The following is a 20,866-nucleotide window of genomic DNA, read 5'->3' on the forward strand; positions in this document are numbered from 1 at the left end:
TTGATGCATGCCAGTGTAGTGTTTGTTTGGCTAACTACAGCATCACACTGGTGGCTCATATTCATTTTAAAATCAATTATGACCCCCAGGTCCTTTTCGAACATGGTGCTAACTAGCCTAGCACCACCAAGCCTGTAAGTTTGTTGCGTATTTTTCCTCTCCAAATGGAGCACTTTACCCTTCTCCGTGTTGAACAGCATCCGGTTCTGGTCTGCCCACCTAACTAATCTGTCTAGGTCCGCCTGGACCAGCCTACTCTGATGTATGGCCACACTTCCCCAAAGCTTAGTGTCATCGGCAAACTTTGCTAGTGTGCTTTTCAGCCCCAAATCCAGATCATTGATGAAGATGTTGAAAAGCACTGGTCCAAGTAGCAAACTCTGGGGGACCGCACTGGCTACCTTCTGCCAGGTCAGCATGGATCTATTAGTACTCTGTGTCCAACCCAAACAGTCAGATGGGTGGGAAACTGGCTGTGAATTGTTGAGCCCACAGTCCCCTAGTTTTACCTTGACAGCCTCATGGGACACCAAGTCAAAGGCCTTCCTAAAGTCCATATAAATGACATCAACCCCATCTCCCTTATCCAGGTGGTGAGTAAGCTGGTCGTAGAAGATGAGATTAGTCAGACATACACCCTTCTTCAGGATGAGAATTCAAAGATTTGAATTCAAATCTTTTTTTCAAAGATTTTTCTCACTACTAGTTAGTTGGTCTAATAAAAGATATTGTCTCTGACCCGAGAGCTTTGTGCATCTCTCTCTCAGAACAATACAGCTACAAAATAGATCCCTGAAACAGGAGGAAAGTACACTAAGAAGATAATGAAAGAGCAATTGGGTAGGTAAGAAGCAGGAAAAGACAACTACAAGGGGTGAGGGATCTTATCAAAGCTAGTGATAAGTAAAAATGAGACTAGAAAAAGCCATTTAAAAAGTCTGTCAGAAAGTTTAGTAAGAGAAGTTTCAGTGACGAAAGGAGACCAGCAGAACAGGGTGTTCTCCTGAACACTTCCGATTAGGGATAGCAGACTGTCCAATATTGTTAAAGCACTCTGGAAAGGCGCAAGTCAAAGGCTTAGGTAAAATGTTAGCAGGATTTAGCAAGACAGGCAGACAATTCTAGAGAGATTAAAACTTTAATTTAAAACTTTGCCCACAAAAAAAAAAAAAAAATCGATTACAAAAAGGGAAATTCTCTGTACAAAAGAATAAAGGAGGTACTTGTTCGAACAAGAGACTGTCACTGTCAGCATATACTGTATACTTGAGCACTTGAGAGCAGCGCTCCAGGTCAGCAAATGAGGAATGCCAAATATTTAATATTCACTTTGAGATTTTCAGGGGTCCAAATTTGCTATAACCAGCCAACTTAGTTTTTTGAAACTGTTAAAAAAAAAGCCCCATAATCTTGTGTCAAAAGGTTCTCCAACCCTCCCCCACACACCCCACTTGCAAAACACATTTCATTTGCAAAGTTAGAAGCCATTCCTTCTGCAGCCTGCGTGTCAAGGTGACAATCACCTGGGTGCACAGCATGAATTAGCTATGTTTAAGTCCCCACTTAAGGCCTTGCACTGGCTCTCTGCAGTAGGTAAATCAACAACTAGACAATCACTTCAACTGCTGCCACTTTGTAAAACCAGACTGTTAAGTAATGTGAACAACTGCTTTAGAGAGACTGTGACATGACTAATTGAAGGCCAGCTGCAACAGGATGGCTCCTGAAACATTACAAGTCAGCATTATTAACAGCTACAGGTCAACAGTAGATTAGCATTTATGCCACTGGAGTCCTTTTCCACCAAAGGATTTTAATATAAATAAAACAAGGCAAGAGCATCTTTAACATTTTATTACTGGAAACAGAAGTGCTAAGTGATTTCTGAGCCTCCATGCTTCGACAAAAACCAAAAGACATGCAACATGATGCTTGCCAGTTCCTATATTCACTCATGAGCAAGACGACCAACAGTTACATTTTTCCTCTTTACATGCCACAACGGATCCTTGTGAAGCTACTCAGATAAACAAGCAAATTTTCTTTTCCCAGATTCAGGAAGTTACTAGTACAGTATCTAGAATCTGTAAACCTGCAGAGCACAAGTCCAATGGAAAAAAACAAATAAACCAGTAGTAATAAAAATACTTAGCTCTGACATATCACTTATAATTTCACAGCACTACTCAAAATGACTCTTGGGATCCCTGTGGATAGTAAATATTATTTACCCCATTTTACAGATGGGAAAACTGAGGCTAAGTAACTCACTGAAGGCCATATGGTGAATAGTGGAATAACAGTTGTTAAGATTTCCTGGCTCCTAGCCCTGTACTCTGCCCATAAGAGCATACTGCCTTACAATAATAGCAAGAGAATACTATAGACAATCACGCCCCGCACTTCCAAGAAAAAGACATAGACTGAAAAAGTATGTGACTTCTTGTTTGAGAAAGAACTTTGGAAAGCAAATCAATTCTCTGGTAACCTGGAACAAGTTTATTTCCAGTGATTCTCCAATTCCTTAAAGCTTTCAAAGCAAATGCTGTAGTCTCAGTTAATACAAACATAACCCTGTAGTTAGTACCCTTCACAATAGCCACTCGCCATATGTACATTTTCTACTTTTGTGCTATTTTGTTTTGCAACTAAAATATCAACCCTGAAGCCAATGGTTTGCAGCTTGGAGACAGATACAATTTTGACTCAAATGCAGCAAGTGGTGGACATTACAAATCACAGAAATTTAGTGTGCTGGGAATATTTGTTATTGTAATTACTAACAGGAAAGGAAAGCTGTCTTTTGCCCTTAGCCTTTCCCCTCTCATCTGCAGTGGACAAGGAAACATCTCTCCACAAACACTACACCACAAGAAAAAACTTCTTTCCTGAAATGTAGCTTGGTAACAAGATTAAACATCTCAGAAACATTCTCTCTGTTATGAATGCAGTCCAATTATGCCACTTAAATAAAGGTTTCAACACCCTGAAATCTAAATGCAGGTATTGAAGAATCAGCTTTTCAGAAGCAGAATGGAGAGGTTGGTCTGATCCAACCTTTAGCCAAAGACTGGATTCTTATCTTGCCACAACCAAACAGAACTTTTCACGTACCAGAAGAGAAAGCAAGGTACCAAACACGATTAGCACGTGCCACTGTATCAGAGAGGAGGGCAGTGAAATGGATGCACACTGCAACAGACAGACAGTACTAAGGCTTTCCTTAAAGGGCAGAATGGAGTTGAGCACTACTGGCTATCCTGGTGTAAGATCTACAGTTTTTCTTCAAGTTTTTATTTTACCTTGCGCCAGAAACAAAATTCTTTAAAATCAGACAAATTCAATAGCACTAGAGAGCTTGGTTCTTAAGCACAGTGCACCAGGAAGCAGCCTTCCTACGTGCGCTCAGGAGTAGTTGTTTGCCAAGAGCAGCAGTTCTTCACTGGTCACCTAGTCTGAAACCTTGGCCCCAGTTGTGTCTTCTACCCCCCTGTTGTTGATCTTCTGCAGCTCTTCGTGCACTAGCAGGTGGAACACCAAATCCCGAGACCCCTCCTCTTCTATTTGGCAGCCAGCGATATCTAGAAAACAAGTGGCCAGGAAGAGAAAGTTACACGTGTTGTATATGCACCACTGTCTTTTGATCTTTAAGCAGCATGAACTCACTTTATGAAAGTCCCAACCTTTGTACCTGCTAGATTTAACTGGGGGTTTATTTATCGAGAGCAGAGGGGTCAAAGATATGGCCCACAAGCTGGATCCAGCCTATTCAGCCATGTCCTGGAGGAGAGTGCTCCACAGGGCTCCAGAAGGAACTGGAGAGAGTGGAGGTAGGGCCTGCTGCTGAATTCTGGAGTACGCACCCCCACTGGGGACACATTTTGGTGGTGGCAGAGCAAGCACCAGCCATCAATCCCTGCAGCTCTAGCACTTGCAGTGGTTAACACAGCCACTCGCACTGCTGCCAAACATGGGTTTGGATGCGGCCCAGGAAGCCAAGCAACTTGGACACAGATTTCCAATGTACAGAATACTCTCCAAATAAACTCTAGTACCTTGGGAAGTGGGGTGTGGCAAGAGGATGGTTATGATACTCATGTCACAGGACTGTAGCAAGGTAAAAGCCTCACGCTGAAGGCTGTCCCCAGTTGATCCAGCTGTAGACGTGTTGGAAAGTCAAAGCAGCTGGAGGTGATGCTAGTTACTAGGGGCGTGTGAAATGGGCCCTATTTGATTCAGATTTGGTCTGAATCAGGGACATGATTTGATCTGTTGATTCAGATTGCTGTCCCCAATTCGATTCACACGAATCTGAATCTGACAGTTCAATGCCTATTTAGCAAATCAGCGATTCAGACACAGGCAAAGCTTTAAAAGTTTTTTCTACATACTTTGAGGTAAGTGCTGAGACGCATGGAGTGTCCCACAGCACGCGGGGGGCTCTCCAGCGAACCCAGAAGTGGACCAGAAGTACTTCTGGTCCACTTTTGGGTCTGCCAAGGAACATGCAGGGCCCCCTACTGCTCCCCCCAGCCCAGTGATTGGCCTCAGGGGAAACCTGGGTGCCCCTCCAGACCCAGGAGGCACCAGTCACTGAGCCGGGAGGGCATGGGGGCACCCCCAGCATGCTCCCCGGTGCACCCAGAAGTGCTTGTGGTCCACTTCTGGGTATGTTGCCGAGCATGCTGGGGACCCCACCGTGCTTCTGTGGAACGCTCCATCTGCCCCAGCACTGCAGTGATCACGAGCCACTGCTACCTAGAGGTTTGTAGAAAAAACAAATTTAAAGCTGTGTCTATGTCTGAATCACTGAATCTGTCCAAACTGATTCGGAAGGATTAAAGAGTCCTTTGATTGGATTCAGAGATTCAACAACCAAATTGGACCAAATCAAATCAGGGACCGAAGCTTCGCACAGCCCTACTAGTTGCATCCCTCCCTCATGTACTGTGGGCACGTCTTAACCATGCTAGGCCAATAAGCCAACTAGGCCTGGATGGCTGTTTGGCTTTTTGCAATCCTGGAAAATAGGATTTTACAGAATCAAAATAAGTCCACAAATTGATAAGTCCTCCTCAGAAGTGGAAGAGGGAAACAGTCTCTTGCTGCATTTTTAATTTAGGTTATACTTTTCTTTCCTGGAGGGGAGAAGGAACCACATATGAATCTCTTTCCAGAAGAGATCTATTTTATGTACCCAAAGGGTCTCCCATTGCCATGTCCGAGGAGCTCAGTTTTGCACCTACACTTGTGTGAGTTAGGGGCTGCTATTTTAAATGGTGAATTAAGGGAACAGGGAGACTAAGGCCCACTAATTTCAACTGAAATTAGACATCTAGACATCCAAGGATGAGCAGGGACTTGAACCTTTGTCTTCCAAGTCTCAGGCTGGTATCTTGACCCTTCTTGCTCTCCAGAAAAGGACATTTATGTATATTTGAGAGTTACAACAGACATAGGGTCAAATTCAGCTCTGGAGCAAGCAAGCAAACAACCGGGCACATTCCATCAAGCCAGGCTATTCCATGGCTGAATATGACCTATCAAATCTGAGGTACTAAAGAAGTTCTTGCAAGTCCCAACTCTGTATGAACACTCTTTTGACAAACTCTATAGGTCTTGAAAAGAAATTAAGAACTTTTAGTACCAAAGAGTCTTAATGTTATTAGTGTCCTAATTGTAGGCCATAGCTATGGAGTATGCAACACAAAACCAAAACTGGTGCCTTGTTAGAGGGAGTTTACAGGGATTCTAGTCATGTAAGACTACCTAACCATTCCCACTGCTCAAATGTTGAGGGAAAATTTAAATGCATCTAATTGGAATCAAGAGACAATTACACATAATCAGTAAGATTGATGGTCGCTTCAGAACTATTAAAAGCAACACTTTGTCATCTTCTGATTTTTATTGAAAATTAGGTTTAGCAGGAAGGCTTGCAATAGCAGGAGCAGTTAAGGTGGTAAGGGTGAGACCTCCACCATGTTGCTGGAGATGTACATCAGGGGTGTCAAACATATGGCCTGGACCCAGCACATGGAGCTGTATGATCCACCCTGCAGGTTATTGCACAGGGGGTCAGTCCAGGGCACCAAACAGCAAGTACCCTGGACCCCATGCAGTGCCATGTCCAGCCAAGGCACCATGGGTAGCGTGTACCCCATGCCAGCCCCAGGGCCACATGCATTGTAAGCCCCAGAGCTGGCATGTACTGCACGTGGCACATGGGCTGGACTGACTGTGCACTGAGCAGGGGGCTGGCATAGAGCACATGCTCCATGTGGCACCCCACCAGATGCAGAGCTGGCATGCAGGGGTTACAGCAAGGCAGAGTGCTCCAGACCATCTCCTGTGCTGTCTGCAGCCCTGTGCCAGCCCCAGGGGCTGGTTCATGCTGTGTGCAGCCTGGACCTGGTGCCGCAGCTGCTCCATAGGGTGTCACAGTCCTGGTCTGGCCCAAAGATCAGCTCAGGGACACTCATCTAGCCTGCAAGGTCAAATAAGTTTGACATCCTGTTGTTTGGTGTAATGCAAAGGCAATTCGACCCTGTACCTCACTGTCTTAAAAAAAAAAAAAAAAAAAAAAAAAATCAACAGCACAAGTTCTAAGAAGGGGTTGCCTAAATCATTAGCTTGATTTGGGCAGGAAGAAGTATACACAACCCTGATACCAAAGCACTATGGTACAGATTACTTCAGCAATGATCTTGGATTCTTCCTTCTGCAAACAGTTTTAGCTTTGAATCACTAGCAGGATCTCAGGAAAACATCCCATTATCCAAGCCTTGCAGTTATTCTAGTCACATTACTGCCAATCTGCATTCTGTCAGTTGATTTGCAATTCATAGTTGGTGCTACCAATCAATTATAATTGGCTTCTGTTAGGTAGCAGCTAAGTTTGTTTGCCTCTTAGCTAGAGGAACAGCGTAAGATAAAAGGTAACCAAGAGGAGAACAAAGCCCACTTAGAAAACAAAGTAATAATTCCAGGGATGTCTCTATTGCCATATTATATACTACAGAGAGTTGTTTCCTACCTTCACTCCTGCAGCTAGTAAGGAATATATGCCAACTATTAACTGATAGTGATGGGAATAAGCTTCCCATATGGCCAGTTCATTAGATGACTACTATCAGGTTTTTTGCACCTTCTCTTTCAAGACCTGCTACTGGACACATTGGAGATTGCTAAACCATCAAACTCAGAACCCTATCTGATCTGGTACATGGATGTCTACCTGAGACAGGATAGCTGTCATCCCAGTCATTGGTTGATTAATTCAAGGGGACATAAGAAGAATTAAAAAATATTTGCTGGGGTCATACTCATTTTTTTAGTCCCTCCAATTGCAGGGCTTTCAGAAGGTCATGCCAATGAAATTAAAGTCTGGCAGGGTGGGGAGGGGGAGAAAGAAAGAAAGAAAAACTCACAGAAACTGGGGTGTGGACAGAAAATTCCTTCCTCCCAAGTCCATTGGGTATTTAAACATTAAGAAGAAGTACAGGTGTCCAACCAGATTTCCTATCAGCTCATTGATGATGCTGCAAAGCAAGAAAAATTATCTGAAATACCTCAAGAAACAAAAGAGCTATTTTGTCACTTCTACCTTAAGGTGTCAGAGTATATCAAGGTCCCCCCCTCCCTGCCCAACCCAAGAACCACAGAATTTTCTCCATAGTTTATTACAGGCTACTTCTGTCAACTTCGCCAGCACCCTGCCTTCTAGGCATTCTCTATCCAGGCTTGAGCAATGCAATACAATTAATGCTTACTAATACTGGGAATTAGAGTTTCTGTAACTCTCAAGAACTAAGATCAATTGCCACCTCTACTCAACAGCCTGTCCCCTCATCTGCTTTGTTTTTGGATCCCAATTTAACAGACTTATAGTTTTTCGGCAGAACTGGAGCCTTTGATTATTTTTGTTTCCGCATATGGAAACAGCAGATGTTTAAAAAAGGAGCAGTTTCCTGAAGGGGTGGGTTAGTCAGTAGGAAGCACAACCAGAACCCAAATACAGAAAACACAAGTTCTCTCTTCCATAGACCATGTATCTAGATGGTAGTGACAGCAGTAGTTGTGGTGCTCCATAAGCATCAATAGGAATCAGGGCACCACTGTACAGGACTGTGGACCAGCAGTCTCTGCTCAAAAAAATAAATAAATAAATTTAAAAAAAAAAAGCTTATAAACAAAATAAAGAGGGATAATAAGATACAGGCAGGCTGAAGTCTGCTCAGAAGGATGGCTAGCAAATATCACATGTGTTCTGTGTGGGCTTCCTCCCCCTCTCCTCCTCAAACATAATGTGCGATATGGAGACAAGGGCTAGGAAAAAAAGGAAGTGGGAGAAGAGCTTAACTCTGTGGTTTCAGGAACAATCATGGCTTAGATTCTTGTTTAGAAGAAAACCTTCGCCAAAGGTCTACTACAAAAAATGTGAATTCATCCTATTTTTGTCTAACAAGTTCTGTACAAGTTTTCAGACATTTAATTTTCTTGCTTTCACATACTTTCTACAAGGAAAATATCTAACCATTGGCAATTCCATTACTAACCCATTAGCTTGAAGCTCAGTTTATTGTTACGATCAACCACAGATTATTGTTGGTTATATTTACAATCTCAGGTAAACAAAAATTAGTAACTACTTACGATCCGCCAATGATGTAGTTGAATCCCAGAATAACCCACGGCAAATAACAGGCCTGTAGAAAAGACATAGTCAAGTTACAACCACTAAAGGAGAGAAGAAGGCTGCAAAAGTTACTTGGCAACTTCATCTTTCAGTCTCTTAAGCATTATTATTATGCAAATTTGACTTGAACACTTTAATTAAAATGGCAAAATATCCTTATTTAAGTAACCATTTTATAGACATAGGAAGCATTTGTGTACAAGTGTTTAAAAAACATTTTTTCACACATTCTTCCATAGCTAAAATCTGATGGGTAGTCCTACTGGTACTGAACTTGTGTTACCGTAGGGTAGCACACAGTGGTCAGAAAGAAACAAAAACAGCAGCTCAGAGAAGAACAGGCTGAAATTCAAACTACAAATCTTACTAAGTAGTAGTGACAATTTGCAGTTTTGGGGACCTCCAAAGCAGTTTTCTACTGAAACGACTGGTGCCACATGAAGGACAGCAAGAACCAAATCCCAAATCCTTACGCCCTTCTCCCCTTTGTGCCATACCTTAAATCTTGTCCCAAACCAAAATGATACAATCATGTCTCTGTTCAGCTGGGCCCACACATAAAGAACTGACATGATGAGAGGAATCATCAACAACTGCGATATAAAGAAACAAAGCAAAGATCATACTCACGGTCACTTCCATATAACCCTTTCATCCCACAATATTTAAAGTGGCAGCAGGACAAGCACAACATCAGCAAAGACGCTCCAAGACCTATACTGCAACACCTTTGTTGCCTGTATTTTATTATGACCTCACAAATGAACAAGGTAGCAGGTGAGCAAGTGAACCAAATTGGCAAGCTGTTCTGTTGTGTAGAAAACTTGCCTCACCTGCTCGCTGTGACCTTCCTATCATTTCTGCCAGAAGTGTTGCAGACTGCCCATTTCTGAGCTGGCTTAAATTTCATGCAACTGCTTCAGGTACTGGGATGCCCCAGTCTCACTCTACACACAGCTAGGATAGGTTTTCTGTGAAATGCATTCGTGCTTTCAATACCGTTTGTTGCGTATTTCGAACCTTAGGAGAGGTCTTCAATAAGCAGAGGTCTGTGACTTTAAATACAGCACTTAGGTGTGGACAGACAAAAAGTTTGCACTGGTATTTACATTACACTAAAAGTGAAAGTGTAGCACAGAGGTTCCCAACCAGCCACGGTGGGTTGGCTGCAGCGTCGTGGCACGAGCCCCCCACTCAGAGCCCTGTCCGTCTGCCCAGCTGTGGGGCTTCCGGGGTCATATCTGAGCTTCTGGGGTTAAAGCCAGGCACCAGGGGAGCCCCAGGAGGGAGGCAGCTTGCTCTGCATGCCCTGTGCCGCTCGCGCTGGGCAGCCATAAAAAAAGTTGGGAATTACTGGCGTAGCAGACAGACAACACAAACCCCTAAACCAGTGTTACTTCACCTGACCCAGTGGCAAATTATCTGTAAAAAAAAAAAAATCAGGGTAATAACTAGTTCAAGTTAGGGTTTCTCTTACAATTTCAATCCCGGTGGAGCTGCTTGCTTTTCTGCCACCTGGTGGCAGGTGTCTGTAATGACACCTACTATCCCACGAGAGCTGCACAGCTGTCTGTTCCCGAGATTGGTGTCATTTATTTTGTTAACTTAATTTGTATGCTGATATAAGTTACACTGATGTGTCTTTCCACATCTTTGCTGAATTAAGTTAAACTGCTCTGAGCACAAGTAAAACTAGTTTAAGTCTATCTGCATACACTTAGGGGATTGTTAGTTTAACTACATCAATTTAAAAAAACGATCAAGTCAAATCAGTTCAGCTTCTTTAGTATTGAGTTAGACAAACCCCAAGAGGTCATAAAAATAGCAACAAGTTGTACTAGCAGTGCTGTTTTAGAAATGTTGACTCCTTTATACTCGCTCACTATAGGACTTGTTTTTCTAATCAAGAAATACAAAGAAAAAGAGAGACTTTCAAGAGATTTTACAAGAGGCTCTGACAATAGTCTAGTTCAGAGGGCAGCACTGTTTTTCTGGTGCCAGACTGGAATGACCCAGCTCAGCTCAAAGGAGAGCCAGCACTAGGTCCCAGCTACTGCTGCCACTTCTTACTTCTCAGCCACAGCGTGGCACAGGTGAACCCCCGGCTCCAGGCATGATTTGGCCTGTGGGCCATAGATCGCAGATCCCTGGTCTAGCTGATAAATTTGTTAAACTAGGTTCTGTCAGAAATATGGTGTTCTTGGGGCTACTCTACTTTCTTGGACTAGTTTATATACAAAGAGGACACCCCAAGAATGAGACATATTTTGGGGTGTAAAAATATTATATGCAAACTCAGAAGACAACTGGAATTCCTTTTGTATACTATTGATTTAAATTAAATACATGAATTTCAAATTCAAAGAACGGACATCAGTGCATTTTTATGGCCATAAAATTGGGAAGTTCTCCTCATTCTGCATCAGCTTCTTTTGCTACTTGCTATGATGAACCCCAACCTGAGAAGGGGGGGGAGGGCGGGGAGGAGCAGGGGTTAGCCAAAGGGCAAGATCACCAGCTTCACAGACCTTACCATGAAGGCACTTGAAGAAATAGGGCAGAGGAAAATCATCAGGAAACAAATTCCCAGTCTTACTAAAGTCAGTAGGCAAGGTTCATCTCTACCTTACAGACCAAGTCTTGTCCAGTCAGAAGTGCATCTTACAGACTATCTTGCCTTCTGCCTAACCTCAGACTCATGTTGCTAACTACCCCTTCTCTGCTTACTGAAATCAGTGGCAGAACTCATTTGGACTTCAACAGGGCCAAGAAGTCACCCCCTTGTCTCCTCGGCAGTATAATTAACTTTTACAATACATCCCTGCCTGATGTTACCTGAGATTACAACCAAACAGAAAAAGCTTAGACCAGCTACAAATGTAGGTAAAGTATCTGTGGGTGAGAATTTAGTTACTTCCCAAAACACTGATGAGCAGCCGATATAAATAAAGCAAGAATGTAAAAGTGACATTTTGTAGCATCTCTAAGAGTGTGTCTACACATGAGCGTTAATGCACATTAGCTTATTTTAATGCACATTAAAGCATCACAAAAAGTGATCTTTAGCTAATGCACATTAAAATAGGCTAGCACTTCACAATAGATTTATTAGATTTAATGCACATTACCTAAAGTGCATTAATGAACATGTGAAGCATTCCCCCGCCCCCCCAAAACCAACAAACAAAAAACAAAGAAAAAATTTCCTATGAAGGTCTCTGAAAAGCTGCATTACACTTACCTGCATGTCCATGGCCAAGCCAGTTATCTTTTAGTTGACAACTAAGGAAAATGCAATGAAAACAGGTGACAGACTAGAGTGATTTTTGAGGCTAAAAGCCTGGCCTGTTCAATTTTAGCCAAATGAAACCATGCTGCAGCACTATATTTTGTGAAGTCCCACATTAATCTGGAAAATGGAAGACCTCCAACCACCTACAGAACAGATCAGCTGCGACTGCTCAAGCTACCATACCGACAAACCCTCCACCATCACCTCAAGCAGCCACATGTAGGACTGAGACGGAGTCTGCTTTCATGCTCATTCAGTCTTTGGCTCTGTGCAGAGATTACCAACTGCAAGCCAATTAATCTTTGTTAAAAACTAAGTTAAAAACCCAGAAGTCTGTGTCATACATCTGTTGTTCCATTTGCTTAAGAGTTTAAGTGCTGCATTTTCTATACCTGACAAAAAAACAGATAAGCAGAAAATTTAAATATTGCAATTATCATGTTTCCTGAACTGCAGTGCTCTAGTTTTTTTTAGTGTTATTTTACCTGAGAAGAAATGTGTTTACTGTAGTATCAGATAACACTGTTCCTCAGTAATTGGTTTTACTAGCCAGAAATGGCGGGGGGTGGAAAACAGGACAGCTTTTGGTTTAGCCTTTTTATTTATTTATTTATTTTTACCAAGTTTGTTTTCTCAGCTGCAAATTCCACATTACTTTGAATGTCAAACAGTAATCAGATCCTTACCAGAAGAACCACCATCCAAGATTTACAACTATAATTTAGTTGACAGTTTTGTTGGCAATGAAACAAAATCCATCTTATGTTCTAGCCACTGTATTGGGCCTGTAGGACTAACAGGAGCAAAAATGCTGTACAAGGAAACGTAAGTGGAAGAGAAGGAAGGAGCAGATCTGTTAATCAAGATGGCAGCACTTCTACAAAGTTAAAGATGTAGCTGACATAACTACAGCTGATGTTACTTACCCCCCATGTTCCTTCTCCAGCTACAATTCTTTCATAAATAGCCATAATACAGTAAAGGGACACAGGAAGAACAGGAAAGAGAGAAGGGAAAATATCAGAGATTATTAAATTCAGTTCCACTTCTAAAAAATGGCATGAAGAGGAAAGAACCCAGAACAGCCCATGTGATAGCTAAATGAGTAGCAAGCATTTCACTTCAAGATCACCAATCTGACTCAAGCCTGTGTCAACAGTGAAAGCTTTAATTCTCTAGCAGTCTTTACGACACTACTTTAGTCTTTTCCGTCCATGGTGAAGAAGAGTCTGTATCCATCACAATTAACAGGCTCTCTGACCTAAGAGCTGGGTGGCCATCCACAACAGTGCCAAAATGAAGCAAGCAAGGAACTCTGGGGAAGTCTTTACTGCTCCCAACTTTCCTGGGCACAGAAGACTTCAGTCACCGCAGTTGACCCAGAACTTTGCACTAGCACAATTTCTAAATTCTGCCCCACCTCTGGAAATAGCTGATAAGACCTGTATTATAAAAGCGACTTATTTTAGATACAAATACAAGAACCAAATAGAAGAATGACTTGAAGGATACAACAATGCAAATCCAGTTAAACAGGAGCATGAACATGTAGTCTGCTGGCCTTCCATCAAAAGCACCTAAAAAACAAAATGAGTTGTTAGCAAAACATTTTCAGGATCTCCAAGAGACTTTGGTTCTTAGGAACTATGATTTCAAACCAGGAGACAACCTTAGCTCTTGCTCCGTGGGGACAACACATTATGACAAATTCAATCCGACTTTATAGGTACTTCAGTGTTTAAGGTGACACTTGCCATATCTGACCACCTCAAGCACACATTTTACCAGATGTGGAAGTAATTTATTTCAGAAGTTAATTTTTTTAAATCCATTATTACTCATACTGATTTATTCATAAGTGACCCAAGTGACCCTGTGGTTTCTGCAATCTTCCTGCCCAAGCTGTGCATTGACACGACTGGATAGCGCAGTGGTACTCAACCTCTGGGGCTCCCCACAGGTCTGGAAATTTAGCAGTGGGAAAGCAGTAGCTGCATTAATTGCTCCCAGAGTCACAGCAATTAACACTGCCACTGCCCCCTCCACTCCCCTCCGCAAGTTTCCAGGCAAACTGTGATGGCAGACAGGGTCACACTGTAGCCAGATTCAGTATGAGGGATCCAGCAGGTGGATTGGTCCTACACTGGGGGGAAGAGGGATGGTGGCCCAATCTGGCCCACAGGGCAAGAGAGGTTGAGCATGGTTGGGATACAGCTATCTTGCCCTTATTCTTCAAATAAAAAGGAGAAAGACAGCGACAGACAGCATCATCAGTACAGAATTTTGTTAGTCTTCTTGATTCCACAGACTGGAAATATGCCAGTTATTTTTCCTTGCAAATGGAAGTCCCCAACTCCTCCATTGCCTCCTCTCTGGATATGGATGTTGAAGCATCTGGTTGTAGCCAGATCAAGCCAAAAGGGGCACAACATGGCAAGTTAGCATTCAACCTTCTGCCTTATCTTCTTTTAAGCTTCCAAAAGCAAGAAAACCAAAAGTCAGAGGGTGGCAATTTCCCAAACCAGACGATTTTATGGTTTTACTTCCTTTAATATGGCTTTATGGTATGTCTTTTATTCCCCTCTAAGAAAGCTTCATAATATACAAAATCCCAAAGATTTAATACGTTTAAAGGAATGCCGAAAAGATGTAAGAGGGCCTGTTACATTAGTTGTGGTCATGCCCAGACCATTTAAAAAAGACAGAATGGTGTGATCTTAAGTGGATTTGACTCTACAAGTGTTAACAGATGCTTAACCCAATATCTCATAAAAAGGCAGTTACTGGCAAGGAGATTTTAATAAAGCAAGTGTGCATGCACAAATCAAATAGAGAATGTAGAGATTAAAGTGTGGTTTGCCTCTTGACTATGTAGTTCTGTAAAAATTTACATCTGTTTCCTGCGTCAACTCAGTTATTTTAGTCACTAAACTAAACAGATGAGGCACTTATTTTTTCAGGATTCCCAACAGTCCCCAAAAGCTAAGACAAATGAATGACCATTAATTAAACCTATTCCCTTCTCTCTCAGAAACAGCCTCCCCAAGTATAAATTTGTACCACAGCACTAAACCCCACTCTGAAGATACAAGGGACTACCAGCAGGGGTGGGCAAAATGCAGCCCGGGGGCCAGATGCGGCCTGCCAGGCCATTCTATCTGGCCCGCGGGGCTCCTAAAATATTTAGAAAATTAATATTTATCTGCCCTGAGCTGCCTGTCATGCGGCCCTTGATGGCTGGCCAAAACTCAGTAAGCGGCCCTCTGCCCAAAATAATTGCCCGCCCCTGGGCTACAGGAATGTCAGAGTATAACTCTCAGCAGCAGAGTGCTTGCTATGGGCAAGTCAACATAAAAACACACACAAACAAGCCATCTTGAATTTTAAATCTCAGGCTGATTCCACAAGCCGGGCTGTCGAGAGTAGTTTTTTAATTTGAAAAAGGCATGTATTTTCAGTCCCCAGTCCTGCATCACTATCTGTTAGCCTGGACTTTTGCAGCAACTCTCATGAAACTCCGGAGGCAGAGAAGTCCACATTAACAGATGTGAGGGCAGCATAAAGACTTAGGTAAGGTTGTTGCACAGATATAAATGGAATCTACCATGACTTAAAAACAAAACCACAGAACACAAGAAGAAAAAGAAGCAGAACCACACTTGTAAACAGACATCAAAATGCTCAGGGGCATCTACTGCCCTCAGTGTACACATACAGCTCAACAGAGCAAGAAGGTAAAGATGGGGCTTTCTTTAGTAACGTCTGTATTACACAGCATGCAAGTATTACTGTAATTATTTTATATTCCACCCCCAAACAGGAAAGGGTTTAGATACTGCTTAAAAAAAAAAGAAAGAAAGAAAATTACAGGCCTTTTCTGAAGGATTTTTTTTTTTTTAAATTTGGTTACAGAAAAGTTTTTTCCTCCCACACTGTTGCCGTGAGAACTTATGCAGAGGAAGGTGACTGACTCTATAAGAAACATGACTAGTAAGACAAAAAACAAAATAGGCAAAAAGGTTATTTCCTCTAAACTTTTTCCTTTCTAATTATCTTGGGGTTTACTTAAGTTGTGGATAAATGAAAAATTAAGAGGCTTTGAAGTTAGTGTCCCTTTAAATATCTGAAAATCCTGAGCTGAGTATTTCCATTCCCAAGACAGCAAAACAAGTATTACAAGGGTCTCAGGAAACCATTTTATAATCACCAGTTTCAAGTCCTCTTATTCTCAGAGGAGAAAAACTAAGCCAGGGATGTAATTTTTGTTATTAAAATAAAGGGCTCTGGAAACCCAGCTGTGTCTTTTCTGCATTTCCCAGATAAATGCAAGTTTACAAATAAACTTGAGCAAGATCCTTAAAGCTGATTTTTAACGTTAGCATCTGCTCAGAAAAGTTATATAAAGGATGTATTCAAGTGTAATATATCCCACTGACTGTGGGAATTTTGCTCACAAATTGACAGCAGTGCTGGTCTACATCATGAGCAACTTGTGTGCTCACAGCTGTAAATCTTGAAATGCTTGAAAGTTTTTAACAGAGGGCAAGGATCAGTGGAGGGGCTCTGAAGCAGCCAACTTTCTTATTTCTAGAAAAATTAACTGCAAAAACTATTTTGCCAGTCAATTGTACCTCTCCAGGGCAGAACTAGCCCCAACTATAGAAGTTTACAGTGGGGTATAATTTATTGTTAAGAAGATCATTTATTTCATATTCTTGGCATCATAAATACAGGAAAGCACCCAGACTTCCCATCATAAGAGCTGCTTGTTCGCATATGTGCAAAGCTGTCTTCAATATTCAGCGTTTTGGTGCCTTCTTAATGATTGCATGTAATCAGCAATTTAATCTTTTCTTTCCTCAACATGTTAAGCTCTACCTAGAACCAGAAAAGCCTGCTCTTTAAATTATGGTATGAGGTGCTTACATATAGCCACTTACAGAAAAGGCTAGACAGACATCTGTTACCTGAGCATTTCCAGTTGCGAGTCCTAATGATCTCTGCATAATTAGGGTTATACAGAAGGCAGGGCAGGGTGGCACTTTAGAGGCTAATTCGTTCAGAGAGGCATAAGCTTTTGTAGGCAACAGCCTACTAGCATCTGACAAATATGAAAGAAAGCTTATGCTTCTGAACTAGTTAGCATCTAAATGCCTTGTTACATGTCATACTTAGAGCTGCTCAAACGCTGATCAGTGTTAGTGCTAGCTCAAGTTTAGAGCAGTTGCACCTTAAGACTAAACACTTTGACTATTTCCCACCTTCATAGCTGTGACTTGCCACTAGAGGGCTTGTGAGCAGGGACCCAACCAGGAGCTAGAGCTGTAAGCTGCCACTGCAGGGCTGGTAAACCAGGACAGGCTTGTTTCCTTGCTCTAGGCAGGGGTGAGAGACATGGGTTGGGTGGAGTGGGGGCAGGAACATGGAGCTGGCAGGTAGAGAGTTAAGGGGGTGGGCCTGGGTAACAAGATGGGAGGTGGAAAGGAAGTGGGGTGGAGAAATGAAGGAAGTCAACCACTGAAGGATAAAATAGAAAGAAGAATTTAAAAAAGGAAACAAATTAAAGAAGGTCTTATGTTTTAATAAATTGTGATTTGGATTTGGGGTGTGGCAGGTGCTGGTCATATTTCTCAGGTTGGCTGGGAGGTGGGAGTGGTGAGGGAGGGCACTTTTGAAGGAGCTACTGCCCCTGCCCCAAGAAGAAAGTCCCAGCTCACAGGTATATGAGAGTCCCCTACCTTGTTCTCCCCCACTCCTGGACCTGTCCACAGTCTGTTACTTGGCTAGCTGACACATGCTGTGCAGGCTGTTTGCATGGGCCAGGCGTGGGAAGGTCACATGCCCGGGAGTTGGGGTGGGGAAGGTAACACTGCATCTTGGGATGCTGGAGGACTGCAACTTGGGCGGCTCATCTGCAGGGGGTGGTCAAACATTGATGGAACACGAGCTGGTAACATGGATCAGAGATAACTTAACTTGGAGTGGGGTAACTTTAATCCACCTAAAGTGTACTTAAAACTAGTTTAAGATATTAAGGTGTGGATAATCCAGGGGTTAAAAGCTTCAGGACCTGCCTAAAATTAACGTGCAACAAGGCCCCAAGGTGTCACTCTGCCCTGCCTTCTACCCGACTTCAAGCTAATCCAGCTAACTACCCCTCTAAAGCTATGTAAAAGGACAAAAGTTCCACTTTATGAAGGATTTAAAAGTTACATATGTGGCTGTATTCCAAATCAGAACTAAAAACAAACAAACAAAAAATGATCTGGAGGAAAAGTCTGAAAAAAAATATTTTTCATGAAAACATTGTTTCAATTTAAGAATATTAGCACATTACATTTTTGAATTTTATTTTATTATAAGAAGCCTTTTCAGAAAAAAAATCATTTCCAAAAAGTATCTTAACAGAATGTTTCATGGGACTGAACTCCCCCCTCACCAGGTATTTTCTTCCTAAATGAAATTCCAGGTGGATCTCAGACTCCAGAGTATTTCAATAGTGACAGAACTGCACAATCAGTGGAGTATTATTCTTTCAGGATTACTCAGAATAGCTCTACTATGCACACATCCCTCAAGAGAGTCTGCCTTTTCTAAAGAAAAGGATGGGAAAATCCTTCTCTGCCTCAGCTTTAAGTGATTTGCCGAAGGCAAGAAATTCATCTGGCTCCTTTATTCCAAGACACTAGAATCAGCAAAACAGCGATAGTCTCTCTTCCTACTGCCCCATAACCAATGACTGAAAGTTGCAGTACTACCATCCTTAGATTGGTCCAGTGAAAGAGCTACAGTCAAGGATTCAAAATGATCGGACATCGTTTAGAAACGCAACCTAGGAGAAGCACAGCGAATGGATTCTCAACACAATCTTCTGTTGACCAACAGTTGCAATAAGAACATGCTACTGTCTGTCTGTCTCAGAACTGTCTTGTCCTTTTGCAGAAGCCATTCCAGCTGGAATTATATACATTTTGAAAAATGCTTAGTCTTTTTGCTAACTCATGGTGAAGCCTACCAAATGCACGTGCTATAGTTATTAAGATAAAACATACCTGTTTCTAACCGTGATGAATACTGATACAAAAAATATAAGTTCACCAAATACAGAAATCCAGTTCCTGGACCCACTGGAAAGTAGAACGTTGCTGTTAGCGGCCGCCAGATCTGTTCAGAAGAAAAAAAGAGAAGGAGTACAGGCATAACTGTAAAAGAATTATAATTGTGGAGCTTAGTCTGTTACCATACAACACAGAAGATGAAAGAAGTTTTAAAATATTCCAGTCAATCAAAATATTTTATGTGGAATCCCTTTTACTTCAGGTTTTCAAGTCCAGGACGCATAGGCATTTGTCAAGGATCGTTTGGAATAACAAGTCCTGAGTTTGTGCATGGGGCTGGACTAGAGGAGGGGTGCTCAACCTCTGGCCCATGGACCAAATCTGGATTGCAGAGCCATGTTATCCAGCCTGCAGGAATCCCTGCATGTCCAGATCGGGGCTGCTGTGTATCGCCCCCTCCTTGTGCATCCAAATCAAGGCCACTACCTCACCGCATACCAGCGGACGGGTCAGGATTGAGCTGAGCACCCACTCACAGCAGCATAGGGCTCTGCCTGCCAACCCCATATGCTGGTTCAGGCCCATCAATTGGATCCAGTCCATCTGGCCTGTGGGGTCATAAGGATGAGTATCACTGAACTAGAGAACCCCGAAGTCCTTTTCAGCCCTATGATTCAGGCAGTGTTATTGCCACTTTGGAAGTCATTGCATCTTTTGTACTGCCTGGTATGATTAGCTAAGCTACTTAGTAGCCATCAGATGTCACTTTGATAGTTTCCAGCACACTTCCACAACATTGCATACATTCCCCCCCACACCCACAAGTGCCCTGCAGATGGGCAGCACTCACAGCTGTTCATCTGGGGACCCCATCTCCTGCTAGCCCCCGTGACACATACTGCTTCACTCCAAGCAGCACACACTGCTGCAGGCAGACAAGAGATGTAGGGCTATGCTTTTCACCCCAGCTCATTCCCTTGCCCCTCCTACTCTCTCAGGGCTGGCTCCTGAGCCCACCAGGACCGAGTATCACCAATGTAAACTGGGTGATACTCTTTGATCTGCCTTATGTGTCCTGTTGCTCATCCCCTTGCCTCTCCAAATCCTCAGCGCCCGTCACATGCCACTTTTGTGCAGCCCAACACCTGCTAGACAGGTGTCCTTAGACTCTTGTCTGTTACAGGCCCAGGACCAGAGATGGAGGGAGGGAGGCAGGGGGAACTGCCCTGGGGTAACAAAGGGCAGAAACTGGCCCACCGATCCCTGGGGTGGTATAGAGCCATATGCACGGAGTCTACATGCCACATTGCAAGTAAATGTGCACAGGGCCAGGCAGGGCTGGGAAAGCACTTCTTGCTGGCAGCATGAAGTGGGAATATTACATTTGTATTATATTTGATATTATGGTATAATACATCAGTATAATTCATTAAATTCATTGACAATATAATTCTGTTTATAACATAACATTCACAATGTGCATGTAAGTGTTTGAAATGGGGTGCTGTTGAACTCTGACGTTAGAGAGGTGCCTTGAGTGCAATGAGGTTGAGAGCCACTGCTTCAGATGCCCCAGCCTAGAGAAATTCAGAATGACAGGTTTGGACCTCAAGCTTCATAGTTCAGGAGGGACTAGCACAAATAAGCATGTGACTCCAACTCTTCAGGTCATAACTACTTTGGGTCAGTATGTGGAAAAGGAAGACAGCTTGAAGGCTCGTAATGACATAAAGCAGGGCTGTCCAACTGGTGGCCTGCAGGCTCCTGCCCAGCTGCCACTCCTGGGGCTTGGGTGGCCGGGGGGGGTTTCCACGGCCC

The 20,866-nt window shown here is 42.8% G+C and overlaps 1 protein-coding gene across 1 annotated transcript in view; it reads right to left on the minus strand.

Moving 5' to 3' along the window:
• Positions 1 to 1,837: 1,837 nt before the first annotated feature.
• DERL1 (derlin 1) overlaps positions 1,838 to 20,866 on the minus strand; it is a 21,734-nt gene continuing 2,705 nt past the window's right edge. The window contains exons 2-8 of the mRNA XM_006028446.3: positions 19,043 to 19,154; positions 13,503 to 13,567; positions 11,940 to 11,966; positions 9,196 to 9,291; positions 8,656 to 8,708; positions 7,431 to 7,541; positions 1,838 to 3,581 (exon numbers count right to left, since the gene is read on the minus strand). Of these exons, the coding sequence (XP_006028508.1) occupies positions 3,440 to 3,581; positions 7,431 to 7,541; positions 8,656 to 8,708; positions 9,196 to 9,291; positions 11,940 to 11,966; positions 13,503 to 13,567; positions 19,043 to 19,154 (606 nt within the window). The 3' untranslated portion in view covers positions 1,838 to 3,439. The remainder of the gene's footprint in view (positions 3,582 to 7,430; positions 7,542 to 8,655; positions 8,709 to 9,195; positions 9,292 to 11,939; positions 11,967 to 13,502; positions 13,568 to 19,042; positions 19,155 to 20,866) is intronic.

The sequence above is a fragment of the Alligator sinensis genome, unplaced genomic scaffold (assembly GCF_000455745.1).
Source record: "Alligator sinensis unplaced genomic scaffold, ASM45574v1 scaffold681_1, whole genome shotgun sequence".
NCBI classification, from domain to species: domain Eukaryota; kingdom Metazoa; phylum Chordata; order Crocodylia; family Alligatoridae; genus Alligator; species Alligator sinensis.